The sequence below is a fragment of the Apodemus sylvaticus genome, chromosome 15 (assembly GCF_947179515.1).
Source record: "Apodemus sylvaticus chromosome 15, mApoSyl1.1, whole genome shotgun sequence".
Classification (NCBI taxonomy): Eukaryota; Metazoa; Chordata; class Mammalia; order Rodentia; family Muridae; genus Apodemus; species Apodemus sylvaticus.
Window position 1 is genome coordinate 87,021,320 of NC_067486.1, and position 19,400 is coordinate 87,040,719.

General features: G+C 39.9%; 1 protein-coding gene across 1 annotated transcript in view; it reads left to right on the forward strand.

Moving 5' to 3' along the window:
• LOC127665603 (probable ubiquitin-conjugating enzyme E2 C) overlaps window positions 1–19,400 on the forward strand; it is a 189,409-nt gene that overhangs the window by 5,709 nt on the left and 164,300 nt on the right. The window contains exon 3 of the mRNA XM_052158093.1: window positions 2,341–2,429. Coding sequence (XP_052014053.1) covers window positions 2,393–2,429 — 37 coding nt within the window. The 5' untranslated portion in view covers window positions 2,341–2,392. The remainder of the gene's footprint in view (window positions 1–2,340; window positions 2,430–19,400) is intronic.

Genomic DNA, 19,400 nt, shown 5'->3' on the forward strand with positions numbered 1-19,400 from the left:
TTGTGTATAATTATACAGAGTGGAAATAAGAAAAATAGTATGTGTGATGAAGTTAATTTTTATACACCAAAGAAGATGTTGCTTGTTCTATTTGTAGATCCTGGTGCCTTGGTTTCATTCAATGACAAAGAGAGGTGTGGTGTTATTTGTGCTTTCATGTCGCTAAACCTCAGGAACATGCCAGGACATTTAGATTGAATTGTTATGTGAACATCACTGAATAGTCTTCACAGTCCTAGATGGTGTGGCCTATTCCTTAAGGTTATGTGATACATTATCTTGCTCCTAAGTCACAAAACTATACAGCGTATTTCTGTTCTGCATATTGTAGTCAACCGGAACAGATATTTTTATATTTAAAAACATCTGAACACAGAAAAGATACAAAAAGAACACAGTAGAGATGCTGAAAATCAAGCATACATAGAGTGCACTTGTATGAGTGGAGTTTACAAACCTAAAGCCGTGGTGAGTTGGTGAGTGAATGGTGTGTGACTTTGAGGTCCTGGGGCATTATAACAAACTACTGTAGACTTTGTAAGCCGTCTGCACTTAGTTCGGTTTTTTAATTAGTTGTATTCTTTATTTACATTTCAAATGTTGTCCCTATTCCTGGTTCTGCTTTCCCCCAAAACTCCCTAACCCTTCCCCCCTCCCCCTGCTCACCAACCACGCACTCCCTCTTCCCTGTCCTGGCATTCCCCTATACTAGGGCATCTCGCCTTCTCAGGACCAAGGGCTCTTCTCCCTTTGGTGTCCAACAAGCCATCCTCAGCTACATATGCATCTGGAGCCCTGGGTCCCTCCATGTGTACTCTTTGGTTGGTGGTTTAGTCCTGGGAGCTCTGGGAGTACTGGGTAGTTCTTTAGTAATTAATCAAGTTACTGAATCTTTGCATTTTATAAAACTTATTTTTAAATGTTTGAATCTTATACTTAGATTAATATATGGATACATTGTACAAGATTATTTGACAGTTGTCAAGACATTTTTCATTTACAACCTTTTTCTGATTAAAAGCTAATATAAGAGCTGAAGTCTAAACAATGTCAGGATCATATCTTGTCATCCTGGAAAGTCGTCCGTGGGTGTGACAAGATGGAGATGCCCATTTGCTTAGCACTGTCTCTCAAGCCCTTCTGAGGACTGCCTCCTCCTCAGGCACAAATGTGTCTGTAGTAGTTTTTCTGGTTTCTCTCTTCTTCTTCTTTTTAATCATAGATTTATTTGTAAGCAGATAATTTACCATCAATATTTTGCTCCAACAATAAGGCCTTTGTTTTCTTGTCCTTCATTTTTTTTTTCTTTTTCAACTATGTGTACATTAGATCATTTTATAAAAATTGCTTCATGTCAGTCTGTGGGACCACCATGTTCTCATGGTCCATTGTCAAATGAAGCATTGTCTGAACAAGCTAGCTGTCACACACAGCCATTTGATGTTTAGATTGGTAGTGTGTATAGCCACAGATCCTATATCCATTGGGTTTCTGATCACCAAAGACAGAATGTTTTAAACTGATGTATTTTAAGTTACCATTACTGTGATTATTACGACATAGGTCTTTTATATATTATATGCATACATATGTATCTATAAATTTATTATATTTACTTGTATTTATATTGCTAATCAATGTACTTATGTAAAGGAAACAGACTTACATGGTAGGCAGCATAGAGGGGGAATTTTAGAATGCCTTTGTCACGTCTGTAGTTTAGTGGAGTATGTAAAATAAACAATGCCTACTGTGTGATGAACGCCAAAGAGCTAATCAATTTTGGATATTACTCCTGGTTAGAACTCATGTAAGCTGTCCTGTATTATAGTTACTTGGAAAGATGTATAGAAGCCTAATGTTTTGAGTGGGTAAATTTGTTTTGTAACCTGTGAAATGTGTTCCTGGGGTTAGTGCATCTAACCTCTGAACTTTCCACTCATTGTCTATGCAGTGAGGATTCCAATAATGCTTTTCTTTTGGATGATATGAGGATATAGGAATACCTTTTGTAAATTTATATGCAGTTTGCTAATTTACTAATGTATTCTTGCCAAATGACCTAAATTAGAAGGAGGGTGATTTGGATCAAGTCCCTGAGCTCACTGTCTAGAGTCAGATTACATTTGTCCATTCTACTTGGAAGAGGTGTGTGTGTGGGGGGGGGGCATCAAAGATGTATGGTTTTAATCTTATTTTTGTTAGAGGCTATGACTACTCTAACCCCCATAGCTTCAATTAAAAAACTTGAAAATACTTCATTTTCTAGTCTAATTACTTGGCAGAAATTTAGAATAGCAAGAAACTAGTAACAACCAAACCTTTCCTTTGCACTTACAGATCAACAGAAGAGATTCTTGTGTCCTATAGACCAAAGAAAGAATCAGCAAGAATGCCCAGGGTGAATGATGGATTGCAGAGCCTGGCTGGTAATTACTTTCACTGAGCTAAAACATTAACTTGATACATGGGAGCAAGGCCAGATGAAAATCGGGAGGTGGACCTCTTCCTCCCCATGGAATGCCCATACTTGCCTTGTGGAGGTAGTTGTTTCTTTGGTGGGAGAGTCCAGCTCAGCTTCCTTTCCCGAGGCTCAGCATGGATTTCATCTACCACCCTGGTAGACAAGGAGTGGTACCTTTGTTTTGGCCATTGTAATGATAGGTGTTTAAGTCAGCCTGCTTTCTGAGATGGCAAGAACTCACAGTTTCTCAAGACTTTTCAGTAGGATACCCGATATTAACAGAGATTTTCTCCTCTTGGGGTTCAGCTTTTTTGTAATTTTTTTTTCATAATGTGGGCTCTGGAACCCACATGGTTGATAAGCATTTTAGCATTAACTTAGCTTTTGGATTTTTGTAACATGACTACTGAACAGATTCCTTACACTGAGCTAGAGAATACTGTTCTCTTCAGAAGAGCCAGGGGATATTTTTAATGACATATAATAGTTATTAATACTTCACTACTTTGCTATCTAGGAAAGATTGTGATGTGCTTATGACACCACGTATGTTTTCATTCATGCATGGTTTCAGATGGCCATAGAATGTAAAGTATGTGAGAACTCATTCAGTGCCACTGTGCTCTCTGTGACTACCGTCTCAGCATACAGTACACTTGAACTTGAATTTTCTGAGTTCAAGTTGATTATTACCTCATGGGAATAATAGTTATTGTTTTGAGAGACTTAGAGTAGATTAGATCTTAAAATCTATACTAAAGATAGAAATGGCACTAGATTATGGACTTTCCCGTATTGTTTCTTTTATTTTAATCATGCTCCATTTCTCCAACCACCATGTTTTGTGCTGGTCAGGAAGTTCTCTGTTGTGTGCCATATTGTTGAAAGTCTAACTTTCTGATATCAGAGTCCATGGTTTCTTGGCCATCTGCCGTACAGGCTGACCTGAACATCTATTACCATGCTAGCCACAATGGGGTACTTACTAATCTAGCCGGCAATTGTGGGCATGCACTACAGACAGTGAAAAGGATGCTTATCAGTCTTGTTTTTTTTGACATCCATGGAGAGTCAGAAAGGCAGATAATGGTTATTGAATTTACAGATGCTCTAATTCTAATGTTAGATTGTGTGTTGTGTATTTATGAGTTAGTTATATTTCTGACATATAAACATTTCTCACATGTGATTTTACAGATATATTCTCTTGCAACAGACATTCTGTGGAAGCATGATTTTGTTGTTGAAACATCTACCATACTTTGCTTTCTTAGACATCTGAATTGAAGGTGTACTATTTTGAGTATCTATAAATACTCAGTCTCACTAGCATAAGCGTTTAAGTTGAAAGGCTTCAATTATAAAACGATTCCTTTAAAGAGCTGATTTTTGTGAAATTTTTAAGTAATATGAGAATATTATCGATAAAAAGGAACTTTTATTAAACACTGTTAGTTTCTGGGGGATGTACTTGTTGACTCATTGACAGCATGGAATACTGGTTTGGTAGTTTATCTATTTTCTTTATTTACATGCTTTGAGAGTGGGTGTATTGTTTTTTCAAACCTTCATTGTCACAAACTTGGAGCACAGGGCTGGAGATGGTTCAGTGGTTAAAGACACTGTTCCTCTGGAAGAGGAGTAATCTGAGGTTTGATTTCCAGCACCCAGGGTGGCTCACAACTGTCTGTAACAGGCACTCGTGGTGCACATATATCTATGCAAGCAAAGCACCCATACACATAAAATAAGATAAATGCAATTTTTGTGTGAGGGTGCTATCTTTTTTGAAAGATTTCTAATCTTGAAGTGACCTGCTCTATTTTTTTTTTTTTTACCACAACATTTTCCTCAACCCCATTTCCTATATTACAGAAGGACCAAGTCATGGCATAAGGAAAATTGGAAAGTTCTTGTTTTTATACTAGCATTTTCTGTAGTTAGACTTGTAAATCATGTCTTTACTGGCTTCTATAAATCTCAGGCCCTTGGGAATGAAACCCATGACGTGTCTTACTTCAAAAGGTGAGAAAACCAAGGAACCCAAATGTTCTCTGCAGCAGAGCTGTGTTCATGCCCCTCCTTAGCATCATCACCTGGGGAAGTGAGGAACAGCATTCCCATCCACCTCTTACTGGCAGTGGCTTGCATGGCTTGGAAGAAGCTTTGGGACTGAGCAGAGGCTTATAACTGTACTGCTGTCTGGCCTTCCTTGACCATTGTTTCCCCTTCCAGGATTCCTGTAACTGTCAGCCGATGGTTCATACTCCCAAATGTTTCTAATACTGCAGTGATGTCAGAAGTATTTTTTTTAAAGGCTAGGATTAGAAGTTACAGTTTTTCTTCAAACATCTTTGGAATGGAGAAACTTCTGTCAAACGTGGAGCCCTCTTTTCCTCTTTTCTATCTTCCTGCAGTTTTCCCACTTCTTTTGCTAACTTATTCCACCTACATTGCTTTGGAATCTCCACCCTACAAAAGTTAGTCAACATTGATTATATCAATTATACTCTGTCTCCACTTTGGCACCACTCTTTCTGTGGATCTTTATTGAGCATTGCATCTTCCTTAAGTTAGTTAAAGGCCTCAGGGAGGTTGACAATTGGTCTAGACAGTGGATGAATCCTGTGAAGGGTGATTCAAGTCTTGGGGTTTTCCTGAGATAGGTCCTGATTTAGACCTGGTAATATTTGAATGCCTGAGGTAAAGGCATTAAGTGTCAGAACAGATGCTCCAATGGAAAGAACAAGCTACAGGGCACAGGAAGAGAAGATGATTGTGTTCTGTAGGGGGTATGTGCTATATAGTTCAGCTTAAAATTAAGAAAGACTTCATACATTTACATTCATACTTGTTTCCATGCTTAGGGTAGATGCTGTCTGTGTGACATAGGAGGGTGTCTGATAGGCTCAGAAGCTTTTTACTCTCTGGCTTTTAAGGTAATAGGATTTCATCATTGTCTTAGTCACTTTTATATTGGTGTGTTAAAATACCATGACCCAGGCAACTTGTAACAATTTTTTGAGGTTCATAGTTTTAGAGGGTTAGAGTCCATGACCAGTGTGGTAGTGCGTATGGCATCAGGAGGCAAGCATGGTGCTGGGGCAGTAGCTGAGAGCTTACTCTCATCCACAAGTGTGAGGCAGAGTGAGAACTAATTAGTAATGGTATGGACTTGTGACACCTCAAAACCCACTGCTAGTGACACATCCTCTACAGCAAGGCCACACTTCCGTCCATCCTGAACAGTTCACTGACCGGATCGCCAGCATTCAAATACATGAGCCTATGAGCCTATGTGGAGGAATCTCATTCAGACGACCACAGTCATCATAAATGTGAGAATACAAAAACATAACCGCCTTATGTGTGTCCCTGTGCGCTACATGTGTGTCCAGGTGCATGCATGTGTGTATACCTATGTGTTTTCTGTCATATGACTTGATCCTGATACTACTTTTTACTTATTCTTGTCTCATACAATAAATTCTGACTACAGCTTCCTCTTCCTCTACAGCTCCCAGTTTCTCCTCAACATTCTTTCTCCCCAACCCACCTTTCAGAAATGAGCAAGCCTCCAAGGGATATCAACTGAACATTCCATAAAAAGATAAAATAAGACTATGTACAAATCCTTATTCATATCAAGGCTGGAAATGGCAACCCAGTCAGAGGAAAGATTCCTAGGAGCAGGCAAAGGATTCAGAGACATCCTCACTACTGCTGTTAGGAGGCCCATTAAAACCCCAAGCTAAACATCCATAAGATGTATTCATAGGATCAATTGAAGATCCATGAAGGCTTCATAATTGCCACTTCAGTCTCTGTGAGCCCCTCCCCTGCTTAGTTGAATTTGTGGGCCATGTTCTCCTGGCGTCCTCTAACAATGCTCCTGCAATTCTTCCTCTTTTTGGTGTGCTTCCTTGAGCTCTGTGTAATCTTTGGCAATAGGTTTCTACGCCTACTCTCATTAGCTGCCTGAGGAAGCCTGTCTGGTGCTAGGTACAAATCTATGAGTGTAACAGTGTTCATTAGCAACTATTTCATTGACAGTTTTTTTTTTTTTGTTCCAGTTGTGTTTGGTTCTACCTTAGGTCTCTGGGTCATTTAGCATCTGCCTATCCAGGCAGTACTGGCATGGGCCCCTCTCCTGGTGTAGGCCCTAAGTTAGAGTAGTCATTGGTTGGCCATTTTCACAAGCTCGAGTCATCATTTCCCCAGCACATCTTACAGGCAGGACAGTTTGTACATTGAAGGTTATGTGGCTCAGTTAGTGTCCTAGTGCTACGACGAGAAGCCTTGCCTGGTTACAGTACAGAAGATGACCAGTTCAGGCTATGTGTCCTTCACTAGTAGGAATTCTTGCTAGGATCACCCTTAAAAATTCCTGGAAGTTTCTACTATACTGGGTTTCTCCATCACCCTCTAAATGCTCTCCAGCTCTAGTTATCTCTCCCTCTGTCCCTCCATCTCCAACCCAACTCCACATCGCATAGAATTCTAATATCTAAAATACATAAAGAACTCAAGAAACTATGCATCAACAAGCCAAATAATCCAATTAAAGATAAGATACAAATCTAAACAGAGAGTTCCAAATAGTGGAATCTCAAATGGCTGAGAAACACTTAAAGAAACATTTAATATCCTTAGCCATCAGGGAAATGCAAATTGAATCTACTTTCTGATTTCATCTTATATCTGTCAGAATGGCTAAGACCAATAACACAAGTAACAACCCGTGCCGGTGAGGATGTGGAACAAGAGGAACACTCTTCCATTCTTGGTCAGAGTGCAAACTTGTACAGCTACTTTGGAAGTCAATATGGATGTTTCTCAGAAAATTTGGAATTGATTTACTTTAAGACACAGCTATACCACTCCTGGGCATATACCCAAAGACACTCCATCTTACCACAAAGACACTTGCTCAACTATGTTTATAGCTGCTTTATTCATAATAGTCAGACTCTGGAAACAACCTAGATTTTTCCTCAACCAAAGAATGGATAAAGGAAATATACACTTAAACAATGGAGTATTACTCAGATGTTAAAAAATGACAATGTGAAATTTTCTATTATTATTCTGGAATCGGTGCACAAGGACTTTGTGGTTAAATCCTCACAACAAGGGAGACATCGCCATCTTCACTTCATAGATGGAAACACGCCTGAGCACATATAAAGGAGAGGCTGGGGTTTTACATGCACAGGCCAGAGAGAAGACATTTTCACAGCGCAGTGCGGCTCTCGCGCATGCGCAGTCTGGTTCGCTTGTGAAAATAAAATTGCTTTAATGTTTCTCCTTTCTTGAATGTACCCTGTCAGCTAACTTGCCTAAGAAAGATAACCTCCCTGTGCAGTTGAGCTATTATTAAATGCTGTTGATTGTTGTAAAATATTTCACTGCTCCAGCTTTTCTTACAAAAAATGGTTAATGAGCCACAAGTTTGAACAGGCTGACTGCCAAGTTCCACTTTTACATGAAATGATTATTTGTTTGGATGGCTGAGACACCTACTGGGTGTCTGCTACATAATCATTTCTTACCTGCACCCAGACAGGAAATGAGTTAAATTGGCTTTCTGAAATTATACCTTTGTGCTTTTGTCTTCCTAATCCTTGAACTGTCCACAGATGACTATAGGCCTTACCCATAGAACTCTTTCTGGTTTGTTCCTGCCAATTTATTTTTTAAAAAATAAAAAGCCTCTATTTTTTCTAAAAACAAAACTTGAGTTAGATTGGTGAATCTCTGAATAGACCCAGACCCACAAGAGAAGACCACAAGAGAAACAGTCTTGGCTACAGCCTCAGGTGTTTGAGGAGAGGGGTATGTCCCAACCCACAAGACAGTCAACAGGGTCTCCAGACCACCTAGGAGAAGGCAAGAGACAAGAGATGCGAGAGACAGACAGCAAGACAGTATTCTGATCATGCTGTCAAATTTTATTTTTTACACAAGGCAATTTAAAGGGAAGCACGCAAGGTGTAGAGAGGGGTAAAGGGGGGAAAGTCATTGTATTCGGGGGAACAATCTCAGGGGGGCTAGCATCATTTCTCGGGAACAGTTTCTCAGAATTGTCTCTCAGAATCTCAGGGAAAAGCTGGCAATTGCTGCAGGAACTTAGCACAATAAATTGATCATGAGGAGGTGAAGTGGAAAGGAGTTGCTCTGGTAACCTAACCAGAGGTGAGCTTCATTTGTTCTAGCCCACTCGGGTGAGCCCTGCATATACTGACCATCTAGCTCACTTGGCTAATTTTTAAGCTAGTACATTTCCTTATAAAAGCAAGCTAGAAAAAGCAGGCTAGAAATGGCTGAGAGGAGGGGGTTTTGAGATCTATGTGAGAATGGCTCCTGGCAGGGGTGTCTATGGAACCTTTGAAAGCTATAATTATTGCACCAACTTAGTCCTGAGTCTGTAAAATATGCACTTTACAAAGAACTTGAAAGTTATGATTATTTGCCTTACATGTTAATGGTTGATAAACTTTTAAGTAAACTCAGTAAATACTTGTGTTACAAAACTTCTGCTTCTCACCCCAGATACAGAACCCAAAACAGACGAAAGTATGTATACCACACAAGTACAGTTAATAAAACAGTGAGTTTTATTGGAGTTATTTACAGAAATACTGGTGAGAGCTTACTCACAGGAGAACAAATGATTCAAAAAGAGTTGCATCATCAAAACCCAACCCAGGACTGGCAACAGCATGAAAATTTTGGGAACCAGGAACACTCCTTTCAGGCAGCTCAACATGTTGGACAGAGAGCGCTTCCCAAGGGACGCAGTTGATCTACATCTATTTCACATAGCTGGGTTGGGTTTTGAGTCTTTGCAGCTTGGCTTGTGTGAGAGTGATTCACACAGCGGCTTGCCTTGTTTATTCTTTGGAAGAAAAAGCCTAGAAAATCTGGTTACTTTCAGTGGCTCTTGATGCTAGTTGGAGTTGTTTCTCCTCCTGCTGAAAAAGAGAGTTCCTGTGGACTAGAAAGCTTCAGTCTCAGAGGAAAAGGAGGGTTATCTGAAGTATCTTGTGAGACAGTGCTTTAGAAAGGGTGGACACAACTTAAGTTAGTAATCTAAAGAACAAATACAAAGAATACACACCCATGGTGATTCGAAGAGAACCTTCCTGTTATATAACCATGCATGCCACAGATAGATGGGTTGAAATCAATCCTGAGAGTGATAATTTCACAGTTATCACTGTCCATTTTCATTTAAGATATTTTCTCTAGGTTTTTTAGTCCTTTTGAAATGTGTGGCGACTGAGGAAAAGAAGGACCAGGGACAGGCCCAAGGTGGGATCCAGCTCAAGTGGAGGCCCCAAGGCCTGACACTCTCCTGAGGCTATGGAGATTTAAGAATAAGGCTGCCATCATGACTGGCCTCTGAAAGACCCAATAAGCAGCTGAAAGAGTCAGATGCAGATATTTGCACCCAACCAATGGACAGAAGCTGCTGACTCCCATGGCTGAATTAGAGGAAAGTTAGAAGAATGAGAACAGGAGGGCGACCCAGTAGGAGAAAAAGCACTCTCAATTAACTTGGACCCCGAGGTCTCTCAAAACACTAAACCACCAACCAACCAGGCAACATACACCAGCTGATACGAGGCTCCCCACACATATACAGCACAGGACAGCTGGGTCTGGTTTCAGTCAGAGAAGGTGCGCCTAACCCCCAAGAGACTGGCTGCCTCAGGGGATTTAGAGATCTGGTGGGATGGAGCGGGGGTGTGGTGAGGGTGTTAGGCACATCCTTGTGGAGACTGGGGTTGGCGGGGAGGAGGTATGTGAAGTGGAACAGTCAGAGTGCAGATGATGAGAATAAAATCTGGAGTGCAAAAATAGATAGATATTCTATCTATTTTCTTAGGAACCACCAGACTGATTTCCAGAGTGGTTGTAGCAGCTTGCAACCCCACCAGCAGTGGAGGAGTGTTCCTCTTTCTCCACATCCTTGCCAACACCTGTTGTCTCCTGAGTTTTTAATCTTAGCCATTCTGACTGGTGTGAGGTGAAATCTCAGGGTTGTTTTGATTTACATTTCCCTAATGACTAATGCTGTTGAACATTTCTTAAGGTGCTTCTCAGCCATTCAAAGTTCTTCAGGTAAAAATTCTATGTTAAGCTCTGTACCCCATTTTTAATAGGGTTATTTGGCTCTCTGGAGTCTAGCTTCTTGAGTTTTTGGTATATATTGGATATTAGCCCTCTGGGCTCAAAGCCAGGGCTTGAGCGGAGAAACAGGAACAAAGAAATGCATTACCTTGCCACCAGAGAAACCTCAGAGTGAGGACCCAGCTGTAGTTTTCCTCCTCCCAAGTGCAAAATGTGTAAAGTGTAAACAGAAAATAAACCTGCAGTTTTAATTGAATCATCTTCCTGCCCCCCAGTGTCCAGGGATAGACAAGTGTAGAGACAATCCTGGCTTTTCTATTGCCTACCTGCTTGTTCAACATAAAGAATGGGGTGAATCAAGAAGGGACCAGCTTCCTTTCCTTATAGCTCTAGGGTAGTACTTGGAGTCATTCATTCCCACAGCTGCCAGTGTCCCCAAAACTAATTCACTAATTGATCAGAGGCGTTGTTCACTCCTCAGTCTGACTTAAGACTAAGTAACACCATCTATCTGTTGATTATGTGGCATATATATACTAGTTATATAAATATATCTCTATGTAAAAAAAAAGTCAGGCATTGTTCTAATCAGCCTTTATATGTGACATTGTTGTTTTTCTTCATAGCTTTTACTATTTTGATTCCTCTGCACATGTAATATTTGAGCATTATGTGTCTACTTGATGTTCTGTATGCTTTTAATACTTTCACAGGTATCTCTTATTTTGAGGAATCTGTTTTCTAACAAATCATATACAAAGAGTTAATTCATTATATTCAATAGAGTCAGTAAACACTAAGACTAATCTCAGGTCCCTAGGTTTTAGTCTTGAGTGTCCCTCCTCTCAGGACTCTGATACATTCTAGAGGTTCCCCTCAACTTCCAACTTCCCAAGGTTGCCTGTTTGCATTCTTTTTGCTAGCAATCAGCGTCTCATTTCCTCTTTCCTGGTTCCCCTCCCTGAAAGTCACATAAGCCCTCTTCCCTCCCCCTGTTCACCAATCAAACCCCTCCTGCTTTCCTGTCCTGGTATCCCCTACACTGCTGCATCGAGCTTTGCCAGGACCAGGGGCCACTCATTCTTTCTTCTTGGACATCATTTGTTATGTGAATTGTGTCTTGGATATTCCAAGCTTCTGGGCTATATCCACTTATCAGTGAGTGCATAACATGCGGGTTCTTTGGTGACTGGGTTACCTCACTTAGGGCAATATTTTCAGTTCCACCTTTTTGCCTAAGAATTTCATGAATTCATTGTTTTAATAACTGAGTCGTATTCCATAGTGTGATTAGGCCACATTTTTTGTAGCCATAGTTCCATTGAAGGACATCTGTGTTCTTTCCATATTCTGTCTATTACAAATGAGGCTGCTACGAACATAGTGGGACATGTGTCCTTATTACATGCTGGGGAATCCTTAGGGTATATGCCAAGTAGTGGTAGCCTTTTTAACAAATGGTGCTGGTTCAACTGGAGGTCAGCATGCAGAAGAATGCAAATTGATCCATTCTTATCACCTTGTACTAAGCTTAAGTCAAGTAAATCAAGAGCCCCCACATAAAACCAGACAGGCAGAAGCTAATAGAAAAGAAACTGGGGAAGAGCCTTGAGCACATGGGCACAGAGGAACATTTCCTGAACAGAACACTTATAGCTTATTCTGTAAGATGAAGAATTGACAAATGGAAATTCATAAATGTACAGTTTCTGTAAGGCAAAGGACAGTGTCAATTGCACAAAATGGCAAACAACAAATTGGGAAAACATCTTTAACAACCTTACATCCAACAGAGGACTAATATCCAATATATACAAAGAAATCAAGAAGTTAGACTCCAGAGAGCCAAATATCCCAATTAAAAACTGGGATACAAAGTTAAACTAAGAATTCTTACCTGAGGAATATCGAAAGGCTGAGAAGGACCTAAAGGAATGTTCAGTATCCTTAGGCATCAGGGAAATTCAAATCAAAACAACCCTGAGATTTCCCTTCACCCCAGTCAGAATGGCTAAGATCAAAAACTCATGAGACAGTAGGTGCTGGGGAGGATGTGGAGAAAGAGGAACACTCCACCACTGCTGGTGGGATTGCAAGCTGGTACAATCACTCTGGAAATCAGTCTGGTGGTTCCTCAGAAAACAGGGCATAATTCCTCTTCTCCTTGAACAGGTATTATTACTGATGTCTGTCTATCTATCTATCTATCTATCTATCTATCTATCTATCTATCTATCTATCCATCCATCCATCCATCCATCCATCCATCCATCCATCTATCTCTCTATCTCTCTATTTACCTATATATATATATATATATATATATATATATATATATATATATATATATATATCATGTCACACTTATTTTTATGAAAATATGTTATTTAATAAAAATTCCTATGTTTCAATGATGGTTAAAATATTACAATTTTAAAGCCCATATATAGGTAAATAGAGATAGATAGATATATCATCTATAAAGTCAAAAATACTTTTTATAAAATATGTTATTTAATAAAAATTCCTATGTTTCAATTGATGGTTAAAAGAATACAATTTTAAAGCCAAAAGACTGAAGGACATGAAATGCACTTGTCACTTTGTCTGTTATAGATGAGCCTTTGAATCTTGACATCACAATGGCCTGTTACCCTGGCTACTAAAGAATCCTCAGACTTCACTGGTTGGCTTACCAACTGCAGTCTTCAGTTTGGTATTTAGTGCCAAGAAGGAAAGTGATCATTTCACATCCATTGATTGGTTCTCGATTCCAGGCTGCACTGTAAATGTATGTATATAATAACTAATTTGATTCTTATGATAGTCTAATGGAATCAGGAAGTGTTCTATCTCGATTCTCCAGATCTAGAAAACTAGCTTTTAACTTGGCAGTCTCTTAATGGAAAGTTACTCAATAGCAATATTCAGTACCAATTCCCTAAAGAAACAAAGTTATTAAGGAGTGCTATGCTTTTTGTTTCCAGGAGAATGCTTTCTATAAGTCTTCAAAAAATACCTACCATGAACATGAGACAGGAGTATTTTCTAGACTATCAAATTTGTTTTTACCCATTAAAACACAAACTTTTCTTGTTAACTGGTCAAACTTCAACCTAAAATTTATGAATGCTTCAGTTTTCCCCAAATTGTCATTTTTTTCCTAAATACATTGTTTTTTTAAAAAGTTTAAAAGATTTAATGTTAATTCATAAAAAGGAATTATCTTCCACATATGTTCATTTACTTTTAATATTCAATATCATGAAACTGAATTGGTATTATTTTTGTAAAATTTATTTACATTATTGTTTGATCTGTGTGATAACCATTGACTACTGTTCCTCCTGACTCCTCTAATCTCATGGCTCACAAATGCTTTCTACATAAAAGCTGGTGTCTATCTACATATTCTTTGAGAAATATGTCATATGTTTTGAACTGTTTGATATTCACATAATATGTTTTAATATTTAAATTATATGAGCAGGGTAGAGTAATGAATTACCGAAAGAGTAGCTATCAGTATATATATATGGTTGTGAAAATATGTGATTCCTTACAAGGATGTATGGCTCAAATTTAAAGCCACTAAGTGTAAGGGAAAGAAATGCATGTGCCTTTTTGTCCGTTGTCATGGCCCTTAGAATACTGACATCACAATGGTTCTTCATCCTGACTGCTACAGAATCCTCGGACTTCAGTAGCTTGACTACCATCCTTATTCACCAGTTTGCTATTCAGGACTAGAAAGGCAAAATTCGAGTTTATTCAAAGGTTCTCCCTTCCAGGCTCAACCAATAAGGTATTTTTTTTATAAGTAATTTGTTTCTCATGATAGCCTAATCATATCAGGAAGTGTTCTCTCTTTATTCCTCTAGATCATATGAACTAACTCTCATCTCTGTAGTGGTTTCTTGAAAAGGTAGACATTCAAGTACCATATTCGGTACCAATCTTCTGTAGAAACAACATTATTATGTGAAGGGAGGTATGCTTTAAGCATACAGGAGAACAATTTCTGTAAATCTTACCAAAAAAAGTGTCCAAGTTATGCTTGAGCATTGTTTTATATGCAACCCAATTGTTTTAACCACCATGACTACAAATATCTTTAAAAAGAATTGGTCATTCTTTTTTGTAGACCCTAAACCTAAGAACTCCCTGGTTTTCTTCAAATTGTTATAGTTACAACACATATTGTGTTCTTTGGAATATATTTTGAATATTTGAACATTAATTCTAATTAGACAGGAACTACTTTCCAGACATGTTAATTTCCTTTCAGTTTGTCCATCACAAAATTTAGTTGCTATTATTTTGTAACATATCTTTACATTAGTGTTTGAAGTATGCGATGACAACCAACCATTGGCTGCTGTTCCTCCTGACTTTGAATCTCATGGGTCTCATAGGCTTTCCACATAAATGCTGGTGTCTCTCTACATATTCTTTGAAAGACGTCATATGTTTTGGCGAGAATTATAGTCACTAAATATATAATTTTAATATTTGTATTGAATGAGCAGGGTAGAGAAAAGAAACCACCAAAAAGTAGCCACTTCACTATTATAGGGAAGAAGGTTATTATGGATTAGATAAAAATGTTCAGAGGCATCTAAAAATGTTTACAGCCGATTGAAGCTTGATTTTACGACTGATGTCTAAGAGAGAACAGACAATATCAAGGTAGAATATTGGACATACCTGGGGGAGTGACAGAACCATTGCCTTCATAAAGCAAAGTGTGCTTCTATAACATTTTGGGAGTTATTGCTCTGTGAACCATGGTCAAAAGCAGACTTAGGTCATGAACTTTAGACATGTGGCATTCGAGTCTAATTTTTGGTTACTTAATGTTGTGTTAATAATCAATAGGAGAACCTGGGCTTTCAGGCCAATTTGTATGATATAAGCCTTCTTCTGCCACCAAAAGTCAAAATGCTTTAAGAATGAGCAATGTTCATTACAAGAGCCCTCTGTACTGCCCTGGAAAGCAAACCCCAAGGTGGTCTGGCTCAAGCTAATCTATCTCTAAAATTTAAAGAATACTATAGGACCTCTGCCCTTCAATGCTATTACCCATCTGTTACCTTCTTTACCATAAGCTCCTGTTTAAAGCAATGGCTCATCAGTAGTCCTATATTTTCTCCTACTGTGTTCTTCCTGCTACAAACTATCCATAACATTCCCTAATATCTCATATTCTTTGGTCACTACTTTTGCTAAGGCTAGTAATAAAGAGGGGCCCTGATGAGAAACAATCCAAGACCTTCTTTCACTAAGGTTCAACATGAGTTCATTGAGTTCAAGACTGGGAGCAGTAGGCGTAACCGCCACATCCTCTTTTCCTTCTACCAGAACATCAAATCCTCCTTTATCAATTAACCAGCTTTTAGGCTTGGATCGTGCGATATAAAGAATTAAGAATAGGAAGAAGAAAGATACAGTGCAGAACCCATAACAGAAAGCACAGTATCTGTGGAGGACATCGAGGCCCTTTTCAAGGCCAGAGGTAGGCACTCTGCCAGAGACCTCCAGGGAGCCTAGCCCCAAGGGGCATTTATCTCTCGTCTGCCTTAATGATGTACTGTCCTGTCACACAGACGACACTGGAGTTGGTGTGGCATATTTGCACATTTTCCAGAAGACATCTTGAGCTACTCAGAGGAGTTGGTTTCCTATTTGGGAACAGTCTCAAGCCTCCTAGGCCTCAGCTTCTTTGGTCAACCCTGGGAACAACCCCTCTCGGCTAATGAGCACCTGTTTCTTCGTTTTTTTGCCCTGCCTCTTCAGCTACAGCTGCCTCTTCAGAGCACCCACGGCCTCCCTTTGTTTCTGGTGTGCCATGTTGATGTCTCCCAGGACTGGATATGTCGGAATGCTTGGCTTGTGGCTGCATATGGATATGGAAATAGCACCTGACTGTGTTGCCCAATCTGGCCTCACATTCCTAGTTGCAGGAGAATCTCCTGCCTCAGCCTCCCATGTGCTGTGATGATATGTGGGTGCCATCACCTTGGTTAGAAAATACATTTGATCAAATAGAGTAATGGGCCTGGCTACTTCCAACAATGGGGACATCAAAATTCGGAGCTTCCAGCCATCTTAGCCTATGTCTAAAAGTGGGGGTCTCCATTGTCACTCTGTGGATGTGGCTTTGTTAAGAAAAAACAAGCCAGGCAGTGGTGGTGCACACCTGTAATCCCAGCACTTGGGAAGCAGAGGCAGGCAGATTTCTGAGTTCGAGGCCAGCCTGATCTACAGACTGAGTTCCAGGACAGCCAGGACCCCACAGAGAAACCCTGTCTTGAAAAAACCAAAAAAAAAAAAAAAAAAAAAAGACAAACCCCCCCACGAAACCAACCAGGCAGCATGTAATCTTCTCAGAGGTTACAAACAATACTGCCAGGCTTAGGTCATTCAGTGATAAGGTACTTGGCATGGTGAGGGCCCAAGTTCATAGCCATTACACAGATTGGACAACAAAGTCCAGGAAGATCCCAGGTTCTCTCTCCAACTCCCAAGAAAGAAATTGGAAAAACTGTGTAAACACACAGGGCAACCTGTCTCTTTGAGTTTCATGCAAGAGGGTGCCACTACCATAAACTAGTATGTGGTATAGAGATGGCAGAGACAGAGAGGTGGAGAGGTCTGTATATTGTGGAGAGGGGCTACACTGGAGATGCGATGGCAGTGAGGCTCAGGCTGATGTGGATGGCCTGTGCTGCCACCTAAAGCCATGTTGATGTAGGAGGGCCCAGCTACCACTGGAGGCCACACATATCTGGGAGGCAAGCCCTGCTCTAAGGGTGATGTCTTGGTCCTGATGCTGCTGACAGCCAAGTCTGCTTCTTCCATAGCTGGGGGCTGTGACGATATCCATAGTCTGTGCTGTGGTCTCAGGCCAAGTGGATTCTGTGGGGGGTGCTGCTCCTTGAGTCCATGATGGTATCTTGATCAGGTCTGAGTAGGGCCTGTGGCCCCTTATAACACCAAAGGACATGTGGATGTCCATGGCTGCAGCCTGAAACCAGGCTGACAGCAGTGGCTGTGCTGACTCTGGGGGCCATATTGATGGGAGTGGTTTGCACAAGCCCCTGAGGCCAAGGTGATACCCATGGACCAGGTTGTCTCCAAGGGTCCACTGTGGTTCTGTGGTCCTACAGCTGCTGGGGTGTTGTGCTGATGCAAGTCACTTAAGAATACAAGGTTTAAACCCAGTCCTTTTAATTGCTGTTATTACAAACTGTTTAGGATAGACAGTCAAACTCATGGTCATATTAGATTCTCATTTAGTTAATTATAATAACATGTTTTCAAGGTTATTCAAATAGTAAATAATTAAAAAAAATAATGATTAGCAATTCAGTCATACTATATGTACATAGCTTCAAAAGCATCAGTGATCCACAGAACATGGCATCGAAAGTTATTTCATTATTATTATTTATTTATTTATTTTTGGTTTTTTGGATTTGTTTTTTTTTTTTTTTTTGAGACAGGGTTTCTCTGCATAGCCCTGGCTGTCCTGGAGCTCACTGTGTAGACCAGGCTGGCCTTGAACTCAGAAATCTGCCTGCCTCTGCCTCCCAGAGTGCTGGGATTACAGGCGGGTGCCACCACCACCTGGCTATTTCATTCTTAAAGATCGTGTGACTATAATTTTCTTAATTGTTGTAATTGGATTCAATGCATATTTGAGAGAAAAGGAGGTTTGGTCTTTCTGTCTATTGTAATGCTAAGTGCGGGTCCCCAAGCCCTGGAGTCTGCATATAGACCTGTGACACTACCCCCAAGTTATTTCTGATTGATAAATAAAGACAGAAACAGCCAATAGTTAGGTAGAGGAGACATAGATGGGCGTTAGGTTTCTCCGGCTTGGGGTCCAAGGAGAACCGCGAGAAGAAGAAGGAGGTGCATGAGGGAGAAGGAGAAGCTGCCTCAGGTTAGGTGAGCCATAATCACATGGCTCCGTGGGCTGGCAAATTAGAGCTACGAGCAGCCCCGAAGAAACAGAGAAAATAGTAATAATTTGGGGTTATCAATAGGAAAGTAGATTCTAATACCAAAGAGGATTCTAATCCTAGCTTTTGTGCCATTTAAGGCTTATTGCAAAAATAAAGGCTGTGTGTATCTTTTATCAGGGAGCTAAAGGTTGGAAGGTGGGTTAGAAACCTGGGTCGGGATTAAAAACTTCTACAACAATCTGCCTTCAGAGTGCTGACTTTAAAGGTGTGCTCTACCATGATAGCTCATTAAACAGGGTTGGCAGCCCAACAACCACAGAAGGAATATGTATTTAGAAAAGCATCCTTTGCAACTCAATAAAATAGTTGAGTGAGACCAAGTTTATCAATAGAGGCTGAAACATTATATGTCAAATTGTTGGTGAGAACTTAAGGTTGATAAAAGCATTGTCAAGTTAATGGCCAATATAGAGGAAAATGTATTTTTATATTTTAGCAAGGAAAAAAAAATTTGGCTGTTACCACTCAACCAGGCAGTTCTATTTTGTATTCTATTTGTAGTGAGGAACCTGTCCCTTTCACTATGATAGAATATTAAGTATAGAGCAGTGTGCCTGACCATTTCCTGCCAATGTAGAGTGGGAAACAATATTGTCCCATAGTCCCAAGTTTGAGAAGTAGTACATTCCCCAGTGGCTACAGATGTCCCATTAGTAAATAAAATTCGTAGTTTTGTTTTTGACTTAAGTATATTACTTTTTTGCCTGACGAATTACCAACCTGTTAAGTTACAAATACTTAAGTTATGTGGCCTCATTTATTTGTAATCA